This window comes from Scyliorhinus canicula, chromosome 1 (genome assembly GCF_902713615.1).
Source record: "Scyliorhinus canicula chromosome 1, sScyCan1.1, whole genome shotgun sequence".
Taxonomy (NCBI): Eukaryota; Metazoa; Chordata; class Chondrichthyes; order Carcharhiniformes; family Scyliorhinidae; genus Scyliorhinus; species Scyliorhinus canicula.
In genome coordinates, this window is record NC_052146.1 from 236,973,754 (window position 1) to 236,992,783 (window position 19,030).

Below are 19,030 nucleotides of genomic sequence, written 5' to 3' on the forward strand. Positions count from 1 at the left end.
AAATATAAACAAATTGCTGGAAGCACTTAGATGGCATCTTTGGAGAGGAAGTATTTCAGACCGCGTGGAATCATAGAATAGTTTCAGCACAGATGAGTGGGCAATTCACCTGTCCTGCCCATTCTTGCTCTCTAAGGGCAGTCAGCGAGTCTCGCCCTCCCCAAAACCACCTTTTTTACATAGTACTCTTAAGAGAATTACCAATTCCCTTTTGAACGACATGATTGAATCTGTTTCCACCACACTCTTGGGCAGTGCATTCCAGATCTTTACCTGTGTACAATTACTGCATTTAAAGAAAAACTTTTCTCTCTCTCTCTCATAACCTCTGGTTCTTTGCCAAATTGCCGTAAATCTGTATCCACTCTTTCCCATTGGCAGAAGGGTTGAGACAAGTTTCTGCTTATCTGCTTTGTCCGGACCCCTCGTTATTTTGAATACCTCCACTAAATCTCTCAACCGTAGCCTCTTCTCCAGGGGAGAAGTGGTAAGGCAAATTACGATAACATTAGACCGGAATTGAAGAAATTGGATTGAGTGCTTCTGCTGGATAGTAAATCAACATCGGGCATGTGGGAGTCTTTCAAGTGACAGTTGATAGGATTCAGGGAAGTCATGTTCCTGAGAGAACGAAAGATAAGTATGGGAAGTTTAGCCAGCCTTAGATAACTAATATTGTGAACCTCATCAAAAAGAAAATTGGAAAAAAATAATTGGATACTCTAAATTTATTAAGAATAAGAAAAAGGAGGCTTTTGTACGGCCTAGAAGGGTGGGGACAATCAAAACCCTTGAATATAAAGAAAGTAAGAAGGTACTGAAGCGGGAAATTCAGAGGGCTAGTCGGGGGCCATGAAAACCCCATGCCAAGTAGGATTAACGTGAATCCCAAAGATTTTTATTCATATGTAAAAAGCAATATGGTGGCCAGGGAAAGGATTGGACCATTTAAGGACAGTGGGGGGAATCTGTGTTGAGTGAGAGGAAATGGGCGAGGTACTAAATGAGTACTTTGCATCAGGGTTCATCAAAGAAAGGGACTTTGTGAAAGATGATTCTTGGGTAGGGGTGTGTGGACAGTCTGGTCATGTTAACATCGAGCAGGAGGAGGTATTGGGTCTTTCAAAAGATATTACGGTAGATAAGCTGCTGGACCGGATGGAATTTACCCCAGAATACTGAGGAAAGCAAGGGAGGAGATTTCTGGGCTTTGACTGACATCTTTGTATCCTCATTGGCTACATGAGATCCCAGAGGACTGGAGAATAGCTAATGTAGTACCGCTGTTTAAGAAAGGTAGCAGGGATAATCCTGGAAACTATAGACCGGTGAGCCTCACGTCGGTAGTGGGTAAATTATTGGAGAAAATTCTCGGAGAGGATTTATACCCATTTGGGTAGACCGCATGGTTTTGTGAAGGGGAGGTTGTGCCTCACTAACTTGATCGGGTTTTTGTAGGAGGTGACAAAGATGATTGATGAGGGTAGGGCAGTGGATGTTTACATGAACTTCAGTAAAGCCTTTGACAAGATGCCTCATGGCTGACTGATACAAACGGTGAAGTCACACGGGATCAGAGGTGAGGTGATAAGATGGATACAGAACTGGCTCAGTCACTGAAGGAAGGCAAAGGGTAGGAGTAGGAGGGTGTTTTTCTGAATGGAAGGTTGTGACTAGTGGTGTTCCACAGGGATATGTGCTGGGGCCTCTGTTTGTAGTGTACATAAACGATTTGGAGGAAAATGTAGCCGGTCTGATGAGTAAGTTTGCGGATGACACCATGGTTGGTAGAGTGGCAGATGGTGTTTAGGATTGTCAGAAGATACAGCAGTACATAGATAGGTTGGAGACTTGGGCAGAGAAATGGCAAATGGAGTTTAAACCGGACAAATGTGAGGTAATGCATTTTGGTAGGTCTAACTAGAGGGAAAGTATACTGTGAATGGCAAAACTCTTAGGAATATCGAGCGATCTGGGCGTGCGGGTCCACAGATCTTTGAAGGTGGCAACACAAGTGGACAAGGTAGTCAAGAAAGCATACGGAATGCTTGCCTTCATTGGACGGGGCATTGAGTATAAAAACTGGCAAGTCATGCTACGGTTGTATCGAACCTTGGTAAGACCGCACTTGGAATATTGCGCACAATTCTGGTCGCCACACTACCAAGAGGATGTGGAGGCTTTGGAGAGGGTGCAGAGGAGGTTTACCAGGATATTGCCTTGTCTGGAGGGTGTTCGCTGTGTGGAGAGGCTGAATAGACTCAGACTGTTTTCATTAGAAAGACAGAGGTTGAGGGGTGACCTGATAGAGGTCTACAAGTTAATGAGGGGCGTGGATAGAGTGGATGGGCAGGCACTCTTTCCCAAGGTGGAGGGGTTAGTCACCAGGGGGCATAGATTTAAGTTCCATGGGGCAAAGTTTAGAGGAGATGTGCAAGTCAGTTTTTTTTTATGTGGAGGGTGGTGAGTGCCTGGAACACGTTGCCGGGGAGTTTGTGGAAGCGGATATATTAACCGTGTTCAAAAAGCATCTTGAAAAACACATGGATAGGATGGGTGTTGAGGGATATGGCACAAGAAAGTGCTGAGAGTTTTTTTGGCAAAGGTTGGTATCATGACTGGGACAGGCTTGGAGGGCCGAAAGGCCTATTCCTGTGCTGTATTCTTTGTTCTGTGTTTGAGAACATTCTGCTTCTCTGTTCTATGCAGTAACTGAAGACACTTACCCTGGAACTATTTGTTAATCCTCTTTAATGTACCCTCTTTAATCGAATGTCTCGTATCTTTGCAAAGGTGTTGCACCCAGAATTGACTTACTACTCCAATTGGGGCAAAACCAGTGTTTTATGAAATTTAAATTATTATTATTAGTAATTTTTTAACTGATCTGGTCTTTCAACTACATTCTTCTTCACTATGCCTCAGACGTAATTTTGTTCCTGCAAACCAGCCAACCACTGCCTCCATGCTTACATCTCATTTTTGGTTCCTAATTGGCCCCACTCCAAAGAGTCATTGGGTCATTATGGCTCAGAAGGAGGCTCTTTGACCCATTGTGTCCTTGCCAGCTCTATTGTAGAGCAATCTAATCAGTATCATTCTCTCCTCTTCTCCTCTTCCCCCCCCCCCCCCTCCCTGTGCATGTAATCCTATAAGATAATTCCTTTCAAGTGTTCATCCAATTTGCTTTTGAAATCATTCATCATCTTCACTTCCACCACCCTTGTCAGCAGCAAACTCCAGCATATTACCACTTGCTGCATTAAAATTAAAAGTTTGTCCTCATGTCCTACTTTCATCTGCTACACTTTATCTGTACCCTTTTCCTTATACTGGCAACTGATAGGAACTGCTTTTCTTGTCCAACTTATTTTAATTTATCATAATCTTATTATAATCTTTATTGTCACAAGTAGGCTTACGTTAACACTGCAATTAAGTTACTGTGAAAAGCCTTGTATGCCGCTATCAAATCTCCTTTGATCCAAGGAGAACAACCCGAGGTTCTCCAACCTCACTTTGTAATTAAAATTTAATGTAACTATTTTGATAAATCTCCACTGCACCCTCTCAAAGAATATCGCATACTTCCTTAAGTGGTATGATCAGAACTGGGTGCAGTACTAACCAGAGCTTTATACAAACACAACATAACTCCCCTGTTTTTGTATTCAATACTTCTGTTTTTTGAAGGTTGCGATCCCATATGCTTTGCTAATCACGCTCTCTGTATGTTCTGTCACATTTAAAGATCTGTACATGTGAACACCCCCCCCCCCCAAACTCCCATCCCTCTGTGCATTTGCTTTCTCGAAATGCATAATTGAGCACTTTTTTAAATAATGTTTTCTATTTGCTACCAATTTGAATGTTCTGCTAACCTATCTGTGCCCTGTTGTAGTTGATTAGCATAATGCTCTGGGCACTTTAATTCGAATTGTACCACGGAAGATGGTGAAGTTTGAATTCAATAAAAATCTGTAATTTGAAGTCAATGATGACCATGAAACAAGTCAATTGTTGTAAAAATCGAATTGTTTCACTATAGGGAAAAGACATTTTTCATCCTTTCTACTTTTGACTCCAGATCCACGGCACTATTGTTGTCTCTTAAATGCTCTCTAGAATGGCCTAGCAAGCCTCTCAGTTCAAGGGCAATTGGGGATGGGCAATAAATGCTGGCTCAGCCAGTGACTCCCACATCCCATGAATGAAGTTTTTAAAAATCAAATATCCAGCAGTGGTTCTAGCTCTGAACCTGGGGGAACACGTATCTGCCGCCCTCCTGTCTGAAAACCAATTCCATCTTTAAACAAATTTTTCAAAATCCAAGCTGATACTTGACCATTCTATTCCACAGACCTTTCTATTCCACAAGCCTCCATTCTGTTATTGAGGCTTTCTGAAAAGTGATATCTATATAAATTCCATTCATCAACTTTCCCTGTTATTTAGTCAAAAATGTAATAGTCAAGCATGATCTGCCTTTCACAAATCTGTGCTTGTTCTTAATTAATTCAAATCTCTCCAAGTGCCTGATGATTTTCCCCCCTCTGTTTCCTAGTAAAGCCTTTCATCACTTCTCTGATGACTGCAAGTAGACCGATGAGGCATTACTTGGCCAGATAGAGTTTTATGAGCAAGGCATACCTGGGCTACTTTATTTGTATAGTTGGACAGCTTTACTAGAAATGTGACTTTAGCACTACAGATAGGATGTTGTGTAACCCAGAACCGTTGCTGTATTCCATGCCTATCTGTTACTTAATATCACATGGCGTGAATCTAATTGACACTAAACTGTCATCTGAAATATGATGTTCATCAGGAGCAAGCTGAGATGGAGCAAGTCCACCGGGTCTGTTGACTGAAAGTGGTTGCCAATGCTTCAGCCTTATCTTTTCCGCTCATGTGCTGTGATCTGCCATCATTAAAGATGGGATGTTTGTGGGACTTCTTCCTCCCATTTAGTTGTTTAATTGTTGAGTAGCATTCATGACTATGTGGCTGGGCTTTTGTTCGGATCTATTGGTTGTGGGATTACTTGCTATGTCTATAATATGTTTCTTCTGTTTAATGTATTTGTAGTCCAGTGGTTTAGCGTAAACAGGTTGGTAGCTCATTTCTAACTATGTCTGGTGCTGCTCCTGCTGAAAGTCTCATTGTCTTGATGGGAATGATGGAGTGATGGGAATGATGGAGTGAGGGATATGTCAGGCGGCGAGGTTACGGATTGTGATGAAAGACAATTCTGTTACTGTTCATGGCTCAGTGCCCAGTTTTGAGCTGTTGGATTTATTTGAGTTTAGCATGGTTTTAATGCCACGTAGCATCATGGAGTATACCCTCATCGTGAATTTAGGTCTTTATCTCCATTAGGACCATCCTGTAGTACCCTCCACAGAATGGATGCATCAACAGCAGGTAGTTAAGGAGGATGTGGTCAGGTAAGTTTTTCCCTCTTGTTGTCTCTCTTGTCACCTGCTGCAAACCACTTTGACAGATGTATCTTTCTGGACTCTGGTAGCTTCGTAAGTCATGGTCGTGTTAAAACTTCCCGATCCTGAGTAAATCATGTTTAACATGGAGTAGTACTGATTTCATCTGAGGGAGTGAAAAGGGCTTGCATTTATATAGTGCTTTCACAACCATCGGATACTCCAAGATGCTGTGCAGCAATTAACAACATTTGAAGTTTATATTACAATCCGAGACCTGGAAACAGGACCAAAACCCCAATATTTTAGTTTATTTTAAGGCTGTGCAGAAAGAATGATTCACTCCAGGAAAAAATAAGGCTTTGGTATTTCTAAAACAAAACTTTATTATAAATACAATATTAAACGTTATAACTTCACATCCTAAAAAGAACAGTTTACAATTACCCCCTAACACTATTACTTCATTTTCCATTAATCAGCAAGAAAATAAACATACAGTCCTCAATCCAAATTGAACCAGCATGGCATGAAATAGTACTTCTGTTACAGAACAGATTCTGGCTCTTATGAGAAGCCCTGAATATCTTCAAATGCATGCCCCAACTGGGTTGTTTCAGGCTCTTTCTCGTCTTCAGACAAGACTGCTCTTTTTAAATCTTAACTTTTTAAAAAAAAACACTATTGTACTGGGAAAGAAAACTGCTTTTTACTTGTGGTCAAAACAACCAAGGGTTGCCAGATCAGAGATCAGACTACACTTCCAAAAACCTTTTTCCCAAAACACATCTCTCCACAGCTTTGTCGAAAACTGCCTCTCCAAAGCTTCTAAAAATGTCTCTGAGCTCCACCCAGCACTGACATTATCTCCCCAAGCTAAAAAAAAAGAACTTCCCGGGGACTTCAAGCACATTAACTCCCCAGGCAAATACTATGCATTAGCCCAGACTGAAAAACACATCCCATGGTCAATTTCACCTGCTATTCCCAAGAAGCAAAACAAAATTACTTTTAAAACCATGATCACTGCAGCCACACACTGTATCCCACACTTTTAACTCTTAACTTGTCCCAATATTTATAATGCAATTTTCCTAACATCTTCCAATCGTTACAGTAGTCACTTTTTAAAAATGTAGTAGCCACTTTGTGCAAAGACGTTCCTATAAATAGCAAAGTGATAATTGCTAGATAATGTATTTATATGATAATTAAGGGATACATGTTGGCCAGATCATTGCTCTTGTTCAAAATAATACCATGAGGCAGGCAGTGCCTCTGTTTAATGTCTCATACATAACAGTACCTTCAACAGTGTAGCAAACACCTGCTACTGCACTGTTGCCTAATTTTTATGCTCATGTCCTGGAGTCAGAATTGAACCCACAAGAGGAAAGAGTGTGATCAACTAAGGCACAGCTGACATGTACTAATCAGCTGGAGGTTTTCTTGTCCATGTTTGACTTGATGGCTTGAGATTTCATGGGGTTCAGAGTCAGCATTGCACTCTCAGGGCCACTCTATCCTGACTGTATGCCGCCTTCCCATGCAAGTCTTTTATGCAAACCACCCTCTGCTTTGTTTTTACACTCTGTAACAATATCCTTTGTTGCTTGGAGAGATCAAAAAACATAAAACTCGCTAAAATGTAGGGGCCAACTTTAACGTCCCTCATTCTGCAAGATCAGGTTGGAAAGAGGTTTGGTGGAATGCTGATTTCTGTTCATTTCCGACTGGGAGCTGACTGATGAATGTAAATGAATCCCAGAAATTAAAATACCTTGAGTTTGGAATTTGTCAAATGGATGATTTTACACTTAACCCATAAGTTGATTCAGTTCCAGTTTTATTCTGTTGAGATGATTTCATTAATCTATTCTTATGATAGTGGCGATCAAACCCATTATTTGGGTTTTGAAATATGACTAGTCTAATTGACACATCTAGCTTTCTGTCGTCATGTGAATATGCCATGAGGCCCCCTCTGGAGGCAGACATCTTGAGGGCAGTTGAATAAAGGTACTTACCGAGACAAGAGACCAATTAACACTGCTGTCCTTGTACATGAAACATGGTGTCAGAGAGTGGAGGCAAAATAGATTTTTGAACCTTGCAAAAGGAGCAAAAAAGACTGAGAACCCAGGAATGCTGATCAGTTCAAAATCTGCAAAACCACTGAAAAGGACAAAGGAAATCAAGCAAAGTCTGCAACTGAGGCACAGCTCAGAGAACAGCTCACAGGCTGCAAATTAAATTATTCACTGCTGAAAAAAGGACAAAGAAAAACAGACATGAAAAGACAAAATGACCTCAAACAAAGGCGACAAAAATGATCCAAGTGATTACAAATGGCTGCAGTTAACTTTCCAAGCCCATCTCTCAATCCCATCTCCAGTAAAATTTAAAAGTGATGAGTGGCCAAACTAGCAGTTTTTCCACCCATAATGGCAAAACTGGGATTGCAACAGACTTTGTTAACAAGCCTGAAAAAATTACCTCGCTGCTAACACTGCTGGGGGAGGACCACTCCAAATCTAACAGATGAGCAAAGAGAAATTTGAGAGATTTTGAAAGCCTTGAATACACATTTTGAACCCCGAATGAATGTTATATATGAACGTTATGTACTCAGCATCGAGTTGAGAGTTAAAATTAGACTGTTGATTGGTACATGATGGCAGAAGCGCAGTTGGCAGAATCATGTGAATTCTGACAGCTATAAGATCTGATTCAAGATTGATGGATCTTATATGTGGGAAACCCCTCAGTGAACGCAAGTCGACTGAAAGATGAGGAACTGATGCTGAAGGAAACGATAGATGTGTGTTGAGATGCAAAGATATGAAAGATCAGCTGGAGCATATATGCTGAACAGACCAGGAGATACATTATGCTGAGGTTCAGTCCAAATGCAATTGCAAACAAAGGGCAGAATGTGGATATTGTGGAAAACAGCCGCTGGAGAGGCATCAGTGGGTATATCTGATACAGGATCAACAGGTAGTTTGTCAAGTCTATAGGCAACAAATGGTTTGTGACTCTCCTTTTGCAGTCAGCATGGTGTCAGGCAAACACGAAATTCCAAAGAGACAGTGTGTCATGCAACGTGGATGTGAAATGATTCAACATTGAGATCCAAAAATGAAGTCCTCAAAAGTGAGATTGAAGCTGTATAACAGCACGATACTCCTAGCGAGAAGACAGGTTTGTCTGACAGTCCACCAGCTGTACTGAATACAGAACTAACATCAATCCCAAAGGTCTATGTGTCCCCACACCCCCAGTGGAACAACAACAGTCACCAAAACAGCGGCTTGTCACCAAAACAGCGATATGCTGGACAAATAACATCGCCCAGACAAACAGCCAATGTCAATGCCAATGGGACGGCATGGTAGCACAGTGGCTAGCATAGTTGCTTCACAGCTCCAGGGTCCCAGGTTCGATTCCCGGCTTGGGTCATTGACTGTGCAGAGTCTGCACGTTCTCCCCATGTCTGCAGGGGTTTACTCCGGGTGCTCCGGTTTCCTCACACAGTCCAAGGATGTGCAGGTTAGGTGAATTGGCTATGTTAAATTGCTCTTGATGTCTAAAAAGGGTAGGTCACGTTACTGGGTTACGGGGTTAGGGTGGAGGCGTGGGCTTAAGTAGGGTGTTCTTTCCAAGTGCCAGTGCAGACTCGATAGGCCGAATGGCCTCCTGCATGGTGAATTCTGTATGATTCTTGTGAACACCCACATGTTTAAAGGAAATGGGGTAAATTTTCAAGTCCCATCTGCTGCAGAATAATCGCAGGTACAGAAAATTTCGACTATTTAATGGTCCATTCACCTTGGGCAAGAATTTTCGGCCTCTGGGTGGGTGTGACAGGAAAATCCAGCCGATAGTGTGATTTGATTACATTCATTTATTGTCATGTATACTGAGGTACAGTGAAAAAGTATTGTAATGCATATGTGGTAGAGCAAACAATTGAGTGCATGAGAATGGTGGGTAGGGATTGTGCATGCAAATATCTTTTGTTCACTCGGAAGAGGGGGTTGGTCTTTTTTTAAGTATGAAAAGGGGGAATATTAGGAGCTAGTCTGATCTACTCATCCAGCTTTCTGCAGTCATGTCACTATACCATGAAACTGCTTCTGGAGGTAGACATTTTAAGAACAGTTGAATAATGGCACTCACTGAGGCAAGACGCCAATGAAGACTGCTGTCCTTGTACATGAAACACCGTTGACCTGTATACGTTTTAGAGCTGAACAAATACATAGGGCGACTAGAAAAAAGAATGAAGCTATAACTCTGATATTGGAAATGGGACCAATGCTAATGGTAGCTATAAAGCACTTAAGCACAGTTTAAGGCGAAGAGAAAAAAAATTTGGATTTGACTTTTATGCTTCAAGACACCTCTGGATCTTATTTGTGATACTTCTGCAGCTGTTTTAAGACCTCAGTAGGTGGCATTTTAGCTGCCTCTATTATAGGCTTGGCCATTTTGCTTGTCTAATGATGCTGGCAACCTGATGTTAAATGAACAATGGTATTTCCATTAGATTGAAACTGCTTGTGGAGGAAAGAACATTGAGAAAATCGTGAGAATAGTGGCATCAGAGAGTGGAGATTAAGGGGTGGAAGAGGTTTGTTGAATAATGATGATGGGTATGTAATTTTCTTCTGAAGGAAAATTGCTTGAAAACAAAAAGCAGCCCAGTAAATGAGAGGGTGGTATGTTATTTATGCACATTTAGCTTCCTGCAGAATGTCAGTAAAATTAAACCATAGAAGTTAAATACAATTTATTCAGTGCAGAATTGGAATTCTGAATAGTTCACACTTTCTTGAATGCAGCTTTGTCTGAATTTTCAAAATTTCACTGATTATTTGTTAACTGATTAACGTCACCAGTCATTCCAATAATGAACTTTACTGAATTGCACAAATTTTGGCAATTAAAACTGCAAAGTGGGATAGCAGGTTAGCACAATGATCTGTTACCCCATGGCCTAGTATCAGTTTTTTAAATAAATGTTTTTGTTGGATTTTCTTATTTTATATTCAACAATTCCTAAGTTACAAATTTGGTATCTGGACCCCCCCCCCCCCCCCCCCCCCCCCCCCCCAACCTTATGGGTTGCAGGCTATGAACAAGTCTTGAAACAAGTTGGTGAGTGGCTTCCACGTCTTGTAGAGGCTTTCTTCCAACCTACGGATGCCAAATTTAATATTCTCCAGCCTACAAAATTCCACCAGGTTAGACTGACAGTCTGTAGACTTGGGTCGTGCCGCTGATTGCCAGCCAAGCAGGATTCTACAACGTGCAATCAGGGAACAATGGTTAGGGCGGTGGCCCCCCTCCTCATGAAGAGCGTTTGCTGATCTGATGCCCTGAAGACCACCACTTTTGGATATGGCTCCACCCTCACTTGCACAACCCTGGACATGCCTCAAAGAAGGTAGTCCAATACCTGACCAGTCCGGGACACGCCTAGAGCAATGTGGGTGTGGTTGGCCGTGCCTCCTTGGCACTGTTCGCATTTGTCCTCCACCTCCGGAAAGAACCCACTCATTTGAGTTCTGGTCAGGTGTGCTTTGTGCACCACTTTTAGCTGTGTTCTGCTCAGCCTTGAACACATGTAGGTGAAGTTCGCCCTGTGCAGTGCTTCGATCCAGAGGCTTCCCCCTATCTCTATGCCGAGTTCCTCTTCCCAGTTTTTCCTTGTCTCGTCCAGGGCAGAGCGTACCACCTCCAAAACTTGTCCGCACAGTTTTCTGTCCCTAGGTGGTCCATGTCCAGCAGTTATTCTAACAGGTGTTCTGGTATCTGGGGGTATGTTGTTGTTTCTTCGCAGAGGATGTTGTTGCCATGAATCTCCGGTTGTTCAGGGGCTGTTTAGCACAACGCTAAATTGCCGGCTTTGAAAGCAGACCAAGCAGTCCAGCAGCACGGTTCGATTCCCGTAACAGCCTCCCCGGACAGGCGCCGGAATGTGGCGACTAGGGGCTTTTCACAGTGACTTCATTTGAAGCCTACTCGTGACAATAAGCGATTTTCATTTTCATTTCATTGTTTCCCCTTGGTAACTGGAACCTCTGAGTTCCCCCAGGGTTGCTACTCTAATCATCCATGTGCATGCCTCTAACTTTCAGAGTCCCCTCGGGAACAACTGGGCTCTTCGAGTATTTTGGGGCGTGGGGGGGGGGGGCGGGGGGGGCGGGGGGCAGTGCCCCCAGCTCTGTCCCTCCTGCCTGCGGGTTTACAGGGAAAATCATGCTCTTGCCCAGCTTAAGTTTGAAACCTGAGAAGGCGCCGAGCTTCAGGAGTTTTATTATTCCTTCCATGGTGGCCAGGGGGTTCGAGATATAGAGGAACAGGTCATCCATGTGGAGTGGACACTATGCTCTACGTCCCTCCTTTGGATACCTCTCCACCCCTTCACTGCTCTGAAGGCGATTGACAGTGGCTCGATTGCCAGAGCAAACAGTAGCACGGATAGCGTGCAACCCTGCCACTTGCTTCTGTGTACTGGAAGTATCTGGAGCTGGTGGTGTTTGTCCATATGCTCGCCATGAGAGCACTGTACAGTAGTTTCACCCAGGAGGTGAACCCTGGGCCAAACCCATATTGTCCCAGTATCTCTAAGAGGTACTTCTATTCGATTCTGTGGAAGGTTTTTTCTGCATCCAGGGAAATGATCACTCTGGTGTTCTCCCCTCAGATGGCGTCATTATCACGTTCAGCAAGGGCCTGATGTTCGATGTTAGTTGCCTGCCGTTGACCAAGTCCATCTGGTCCTCCGCGATTAACCCTGGCATGCAGCTCCTCTGCCACCTTCCCAGGGCCTTTGCCAGGATCTTTGCATCTACGTTGAGTAGTGAGATGGGCCTGTAGAACCTGCACTCAGGTCTTTGTTCTTTTTGGTTATCAGCGATTAAAGAGGCTTGTGCCAGTGTTGGTGGCAGAGTGCCCTTTACTAGCGAGTCTGTGAACATCTCCCGCAAGTAAAGGCTGGTGCAAATTCTTTGTAGACGTCTGCTGGCAGTCCATCTTGCCCTGGTGCCTTCCCCGCCTGCATAGACTCTCCATGACTTCCCCCAGTTCTCATGGTGCTTCCAGGCCCTGTCACTTAGCTTCACCCACGATTGGCATGTACACTCCGTCGAGGAACTGCTTAATCTTCCAGTGGCTTGGAGGTGTTCCACCCTCAGTAGAAGGTTGCGAAGGCTTCATTTGATCTTTTCTGGCGCAGTGACCACCTCCTGCTTCTGTCTTTAACCTGAGCTATTTCCTCGTGGCTTTGTGCTTTCACAGCTTCGGGTTTGATCTATCTGTCCATGGGTCCAGTTGAGTCGGTGCGAGTCTGTGCACGTCTATGTCAGGGATTTCTGTCAAGGTTTTCTTCATGAATTTTGCGTTGTCCCAGTTGAGAGCGTGCACATTTACGAAGACCACTCGTGCCCCTTCGAGGAAGGACACCACTGACCATGACATACTGTCCCCCTTGGTCCGTAACCATCCTCATCACTGTAAATGCTGCCCTCTTATTGAGAAATATGGCTACCCTCCCCCCCAAAGCCCTCGTCCCTTAGCACGTTTGGTAGGTCTGCCCCACCCAGCTCTTTCTTAGCCGCAGTCGGTCCTTCTCCCTCAGGTAGGTCTCCTGGAGGAAGATTATGTCATACTCTTTCAGATGGGTGAAGACTCTGGATCTTTTCACTGGGCCGTTAAGGTGGTGTTCCAGGTGACTATGCTTTACCTTCCCCCTACCTGTTGCGTTTACCCTTTTCCATCCAGTACCTTCTCACTCTCACCCCCTCCTTCCTGAGACACATAGACCAAAGGCAAGGCAGATCTATCCCATATAATTCAAATTTTTTTAAATAGATGAAACAAGAGTTCTCTCTCACTGCTAGCTTTGTGGCCTTCCCAGCCTGTGCTTGCGCACAAAATTGTCTACAGTGAAGTAGTACTCCTTAACCCTGGAAAGTTGCCCAGAGCTTGGTGGGATACAGCTTCCCAAACCGCACCTGGCTTTTGTATAGGGCTGCCTTGGCTGCGTTGAATTCTGCCTGGCATTTGACCAGGTCTACCCCATGTCCTGATACACACTGATCGAGTGACCTTCCCACCTACAAGATCATGTGTGCCGTGCCCAATTCAGGATCTTTTCCCGGTCTTGGTACCCGTGCAATTTTGCGATAATGGCCCGTGGCTGCTCCCCGACTTTGGGCTTTGGTCGGAGTGACCTGTGGTCTCGGTCCACTTCTGGGGACTTGGAGAAGCTTTCGCTTCCAACAAGTTTGCCCATCATCTGGGCCGCGCACACTCAAGCGTTTCTGCCCTCAGTACCCTCTGGTAGGCCCACAGTGCAGAGATTTTGATGGCGTGATCGATTCTCTTGGTCTTCAACCTTTCCCTTCAGTGTCCGTTGTGTCGCCACCAACCTTGCCATCTCCTGCTCCAGTGAGGCGATCTGGTCGGTCGCAGCCTTCTCCAGTTCCCTGATCGTCGACTCCAGTCACCGCTCTGCTTTTTCCTGTGCCATCTGAAAGGGGACCAGTGCCTCCGCTACTGCTGCCTTCACTGTCATCATTTCTATTTTCATAGCGTCTCTTCAATTGGAGCTCCTGTGACAGGAAGTCCATCAATTTGTTTATCGGGGGCTAGCACTGCATGTTCAACGTCGCCCAATCTTCCTCTCCAGGCTTTTACTGATTCTGCCGTCCTTTCGGCTCCTTAAATTGTTGCCTGGCATGTCTGGTTCGTTGTGGTGTTATTGGAGGAGGGTGGGGGTTTTTCTATTTTAGCGGCCTATTTTTAGGTTAAAAGTGCCTAATTTCAAGTTTCCAGGAGGAGAGTTGCCTTTTAACACGTCGCTCAGCACATCCCGTCACCGGAAGTCTCCTCGGATCAATTACGTATCAGAAAAATATGATAAACTTATTCTGTTTACTATAATGTTATGGAATAAAACAATTTGGGAAATCGTTCCAGTTCCTATTGGATATGATGCATCTTGAGCACACATGTCTGTTGCTTGACATTCTCAATCATATTTTATGAATCTTGACAAACAAATTTGCAAACGAAAGCAAAAACAATGGTGGCAAACTGTTTCCGGCTCATGCTATAATCTAAGATTGATGCTGGATAGAATATGAACCATTTTATTTTCAGTGGAGGAAAGGCTTAAGTAATTGTCCAAATTGTGTCAGAAAGAAAGCTTGACATTCAGGCCTATTTTATTCTCATGAAATCTGGTCTGACTCTAACCAATAGCATAGATTTTCTTCAAAAACTAGGATCATACTTAAACATGTATTTGTATGTGCTCTCCTATTTTGTGCCCTGAAGGAATGTATACGTGTTGTAAAGCATTAATTCTTTAAACAATTGCCTTTGCCTGTCTCATGTCATACCTTTGAATGTATTTTCCCAATCCACCACAACTAATCTGCCCCATAAACCTTTGTTTATATTTAAGACCCTAGTTTCAGATTGAAATACATCGTTTTCAAACTTAATGTAAAATTCTATCATGTTATAACCACTTTTCACCAAAGGTTCTTTTGTGCGATTATGAAGAGTTCTTTCTCATTGCACAGAACTAGCCTCTCCCTAGTTTGTTTCTCAGCATAACTGCTCTAGAAAACCATCTTGTTTGCTGTTAAAAAATTTTTAAAAAATGATTATGTATTATACAGATTAAAATTATTGTTATAACTTACAGGAGACACTACAACAGCTAATTATGATGTCTCTTCCAAATGTCCTTGTCCTGGGCCGAACCCCCCTCTCAGGTAGGTTATTTGATTATATATAACATGTATTTCAATCACATGATTTTATATGACAAAATAAATGTGATTTAAAGGGTAATTTCAACCAGCTGTAAATCTGGACAGTGCCATTAATATATGTGGCAATTATCGGTATTTGCAACTGGTTGAAGAAAAAGCTGGCAATCGAATGTCTCTCCTGGTTGGAAATTGAAGTGCCTGAGACTTTTTAACTGTTTGTAATGTTAGCACGTTAACAGTCATGCAATAGACAAATTCAATCTATGGAAAGATTATTTGAAGAATATAGTTACATGCTGACTAACTCCTTTCCCCAAAAGGCGAGTTATTTTGTGCTCTCAGGCTGCTTACAGATTTACAAGACATGCCTGTAATGTTAAAAGATTCCTGCGGCATAAGAGGGCAGGTCTGATTTGTTAGATTAGTCCTGCACAGTCTGTGGTCATCCAAATATAATATTGAATTATGAAGGTTTATAAAACACATTCAAGAAAAACTCCTGTTAGTTATTGAACTATACATAACTATTTTAAAAGAACATTTCTAACCATCTGAACTGATTTGATCTTTATTGCATTTTGCTGTTTTAATGCTTCTATGCAGAATTCTCTCAAGTAAATCAATTTGTTTTAATCTCCCATTTAGTGTTGTGTACATGGTGCCTTTTGCAAGAGACAAGACTGGATACCTTGTGATATTTGCATTAAATGTCATAATTAAGAATATAGCATCAGGAGTCATTTAATGTGTGATGACTAATGTATGCCTCATGCCTATTTACTCAACTTTGTGTCCCTTGATAGCCTTGCCTAATAAATTTCGACAGGGACATGTTAAGGCAGGATATGGGCTGCATGCTGGTACAATGGTTGGCACTGCTACCTCACAGTGGCAGGGACCTAGTCGAATTCCAGCCTTGAGTGACTCTCTGGAGTTTCTGCATTTGCTCGTGGCTGTATGGGTTTCCTCCAGATGCTCCGGCTTCCTCCCACAATCTAAAGATGTGCAGGTTAGGCGAATTGGTCATGCTAAATTGCCCCTTCGCGTCCAAAAGGTGCGGTGGGGTTATTGGGTTACAGGGATAGGATGGGCCGTGGCCTGGGTAGGGTGCTCTTTCAAAGGGTCAGTGCAGACTTGATGGAGAGAGGATTCTCAGGGACAACACTTAATTCCCATTTGGAAACAAATGGACTCATAAGCGATAGACAGCATGGTTTAGTGAAGGGGAGGTCGTGCCTCACTAATTTGATCGAGTATTTTGGGAGGTGACAAATATGATTGATGAGGGGAGGGAGATGGATGTTATTTACATAGACTTCAGTAAAGCCTTTGACAAGGTGCCTCATGGCAGACTGGTACAAAGGTGAAGTCACACGGGATCAGAGGTGAGGTGGTAAGATTGATACAGAACTCTGTATCAGTCATAGAAGGCAAAGGGTAGCAGTAGAAGGGTGATTTCCTGAATGGAAGGTTGTGACTAGTGGTGTGCTGGGGCCTCTGTTGTTTGTAGTATAGATAAACGATTTGGAGGAAAATGTAGCTGGTCTCATTAGTAAGTTTGCGGATGACACCAAGGTTGGTGGAGTGGCAGATAGTGTTTCGGATTGTTTGACGATACAGCCGGACATAGGTTGGAGACTTGGGCAGAGAAATGGCAACTGTAGTTTAATCCAGACAAATGTGAGGAAATGCAGTTTGGTAGGTCTAACATAGAGGGGAAATGTACCGTAAATGACACAACTCTCCGGAATATAGAAAGTTTGAGAGATCTGGGCGTGCAGGTCCACAAATCTTTGAAAGTAGCAACACAAGTGGACAAGGTAGTCAAAAAAAGCATATGGAATGCTTGCCTTTATTGGACTGGGCATTGAATACAAAAACTGGCAAGTCATGCTAGAGTTGTATAAAACCTTGGTAAGGCCGCACTTGCAATATTGTGCACAATTCTGGTCGCCATAGTAGATCAGCTTTGACCCTCCCCACTCAGCTGGTATAATTCAATTCATGGAGCCGCGCCCATTCCCGAGCCACCTGGACTCCCAGATACTGAAAGCTAGTCTGCTATTCCCGCCAGATGGAAAGGTCGAACCCCCAAACTTGCTTCCTTTTATGGAATGCTGACCAAAAAATACTCGCTCTTATCTAAATTCAACTTGTTTCCAGAAAGGTGCTAAAGCTCTTCAATATACTCATGATATCTCCCATAGCTGGCCCCAGATCTTTCATGTATAACAAAAGATTATCCGCCTACAGGGATACCTTGTGTTCCATAACCACAACTTACTATCCAGCTTCACTTGTTTGAAGCCATCAGGGCTGGTGGCTCAATCGCTAAAGCGAACAGAAGGGGAGGCATAGGACCTCCCTGCCTTGTCCCCCTGTGCAACCGTAAAGACCCCAAATTTATGGTACAAACACTGGCGGAAGGAGCCTCATACAACAGACGCACCTAGGGCCAAACCCAAACTGCTACAAAACTGCAAAGAGGTACCTCCACTGGACCCTATTGAATGTTTTTCTGCATCTAACAATTAGCTAGGGTTCCAGTCCAGCCGTTGGGGTAGGAACCATGCTCCGCAGTCGCCCATATTGGACAACAGTTTTCGGCCCTTTACAAATCCCATTTGGTCCTCCCCAATTATCTCTGGGGAAGCAGGGTTCCAGCCTCCATGCTAGAACCTTAACCATTAGCTTTGCATCTACATTAAGCAAGAAATCGGGTGGTACAACCTGCATTCTGTGGAATCCTTCTCATTTTTCAGGGGAAGGTTGATGAATGCTTGCCCAAGCACCTCGTGGAGGGAACCCCATGCCAGAGCATTGTTAAACATCCCTATCAACAATGGGACCAGCTGGTCCACAAACCTCTGATATTATATGCTCCCCTCTAATCACTGCCCTCAAAGCCTCCCACAGAATACAGGGCAAGACAACCCCATTCTCATTGAACTCCACGTATTCCCCCTATGGTTTCAAAACAGTCCCGCAAAACCCCATATCCGATAAAAGCCCTACGTCCAACCTCTATCCCATACACTACGTCCAGTCGCCTCCAGCACTCGGTCTACCAAATGCAGATATAACCCCAACCGAATATCCTACCTTCACCCCAGAGGGAAGATTCCTACCCATTACAAAGTAATCTATTCTTGAGTAGACCTTGTGCACTCGGGAAAAAGGAGACCTCCTTACCCCAGGGTGTATAAACAGCCATGGGTCTGTACCCCCTATCTCCTCCATGAACGTAGAGAGGACCTTTGCCATTCTGGAAGGGGCCAATGACTTTAGCTTATCCCCCTCCACCCAAAGAATCAGTTGATAAGTACTTAAATCTGGTATTGCGGCCAACAGCCGTCTAATAAACTTAGATTGTCCCAATCCGGGGCGTACATGTTTACTAAAACCACCGGCATTTCCGCCAATGCATCTGCAACCAACATGTTCTGGCCCCGGTGAGCCAAGACCTTCCCCACCTGGACCAACATGTCGCAGCCCCCCCACCCACCCCCACACTCCCCCACTCTGCTCCCGTTTACTCAACTACTCCTTATTACTAGCGAGGTAGACCCCAACCAAAAAGGCAACAGAAAGCGAACAACATATTCCCCCAGCCTGTCCTCCCTACCCAAGTGTCCAAACCCCAGCATCCTTGCAGTGTCTACCATGATGAGCACGGCCGCCTCCGCTATCTCTCCCTCCGATCCTCTCGCCAGACTACCAGACTGAGATTTGTTTCCAGTAAGCTTTATCGATGAGATTTTCAAATTGGCTCTGTTGGCTGACCGTGACCCAGTT

At 43.7% G+C, this 19,030-nt stretch overlaps 1 protein-coding gene across 29 annotated transcripts in view; it reads left to right on the plus strand.

Annotated features, from left to right (window-relative positions):
* Positions 1-19,030, plus strand: part of LOC119972565 (girdin-like) — a 649,171-nt gene that overhangs the window by 169,936 nt on the left and 460,205 nt on the right. For all 29 annotated transcript variants that reach the window (XM_038809673.1, XM_038809681.1, XM_038809689.1 and 26 more), the window contains exon 4: positions 15,166-15,235. In XM_038809673.1, the coding sequence (XP_038665601.1) occupies positions 15,166-15,235 (70 nt within the window). The remainder of the gene's footprint in view (positions 1-15,165; positions 15,236-19,030) is intronic.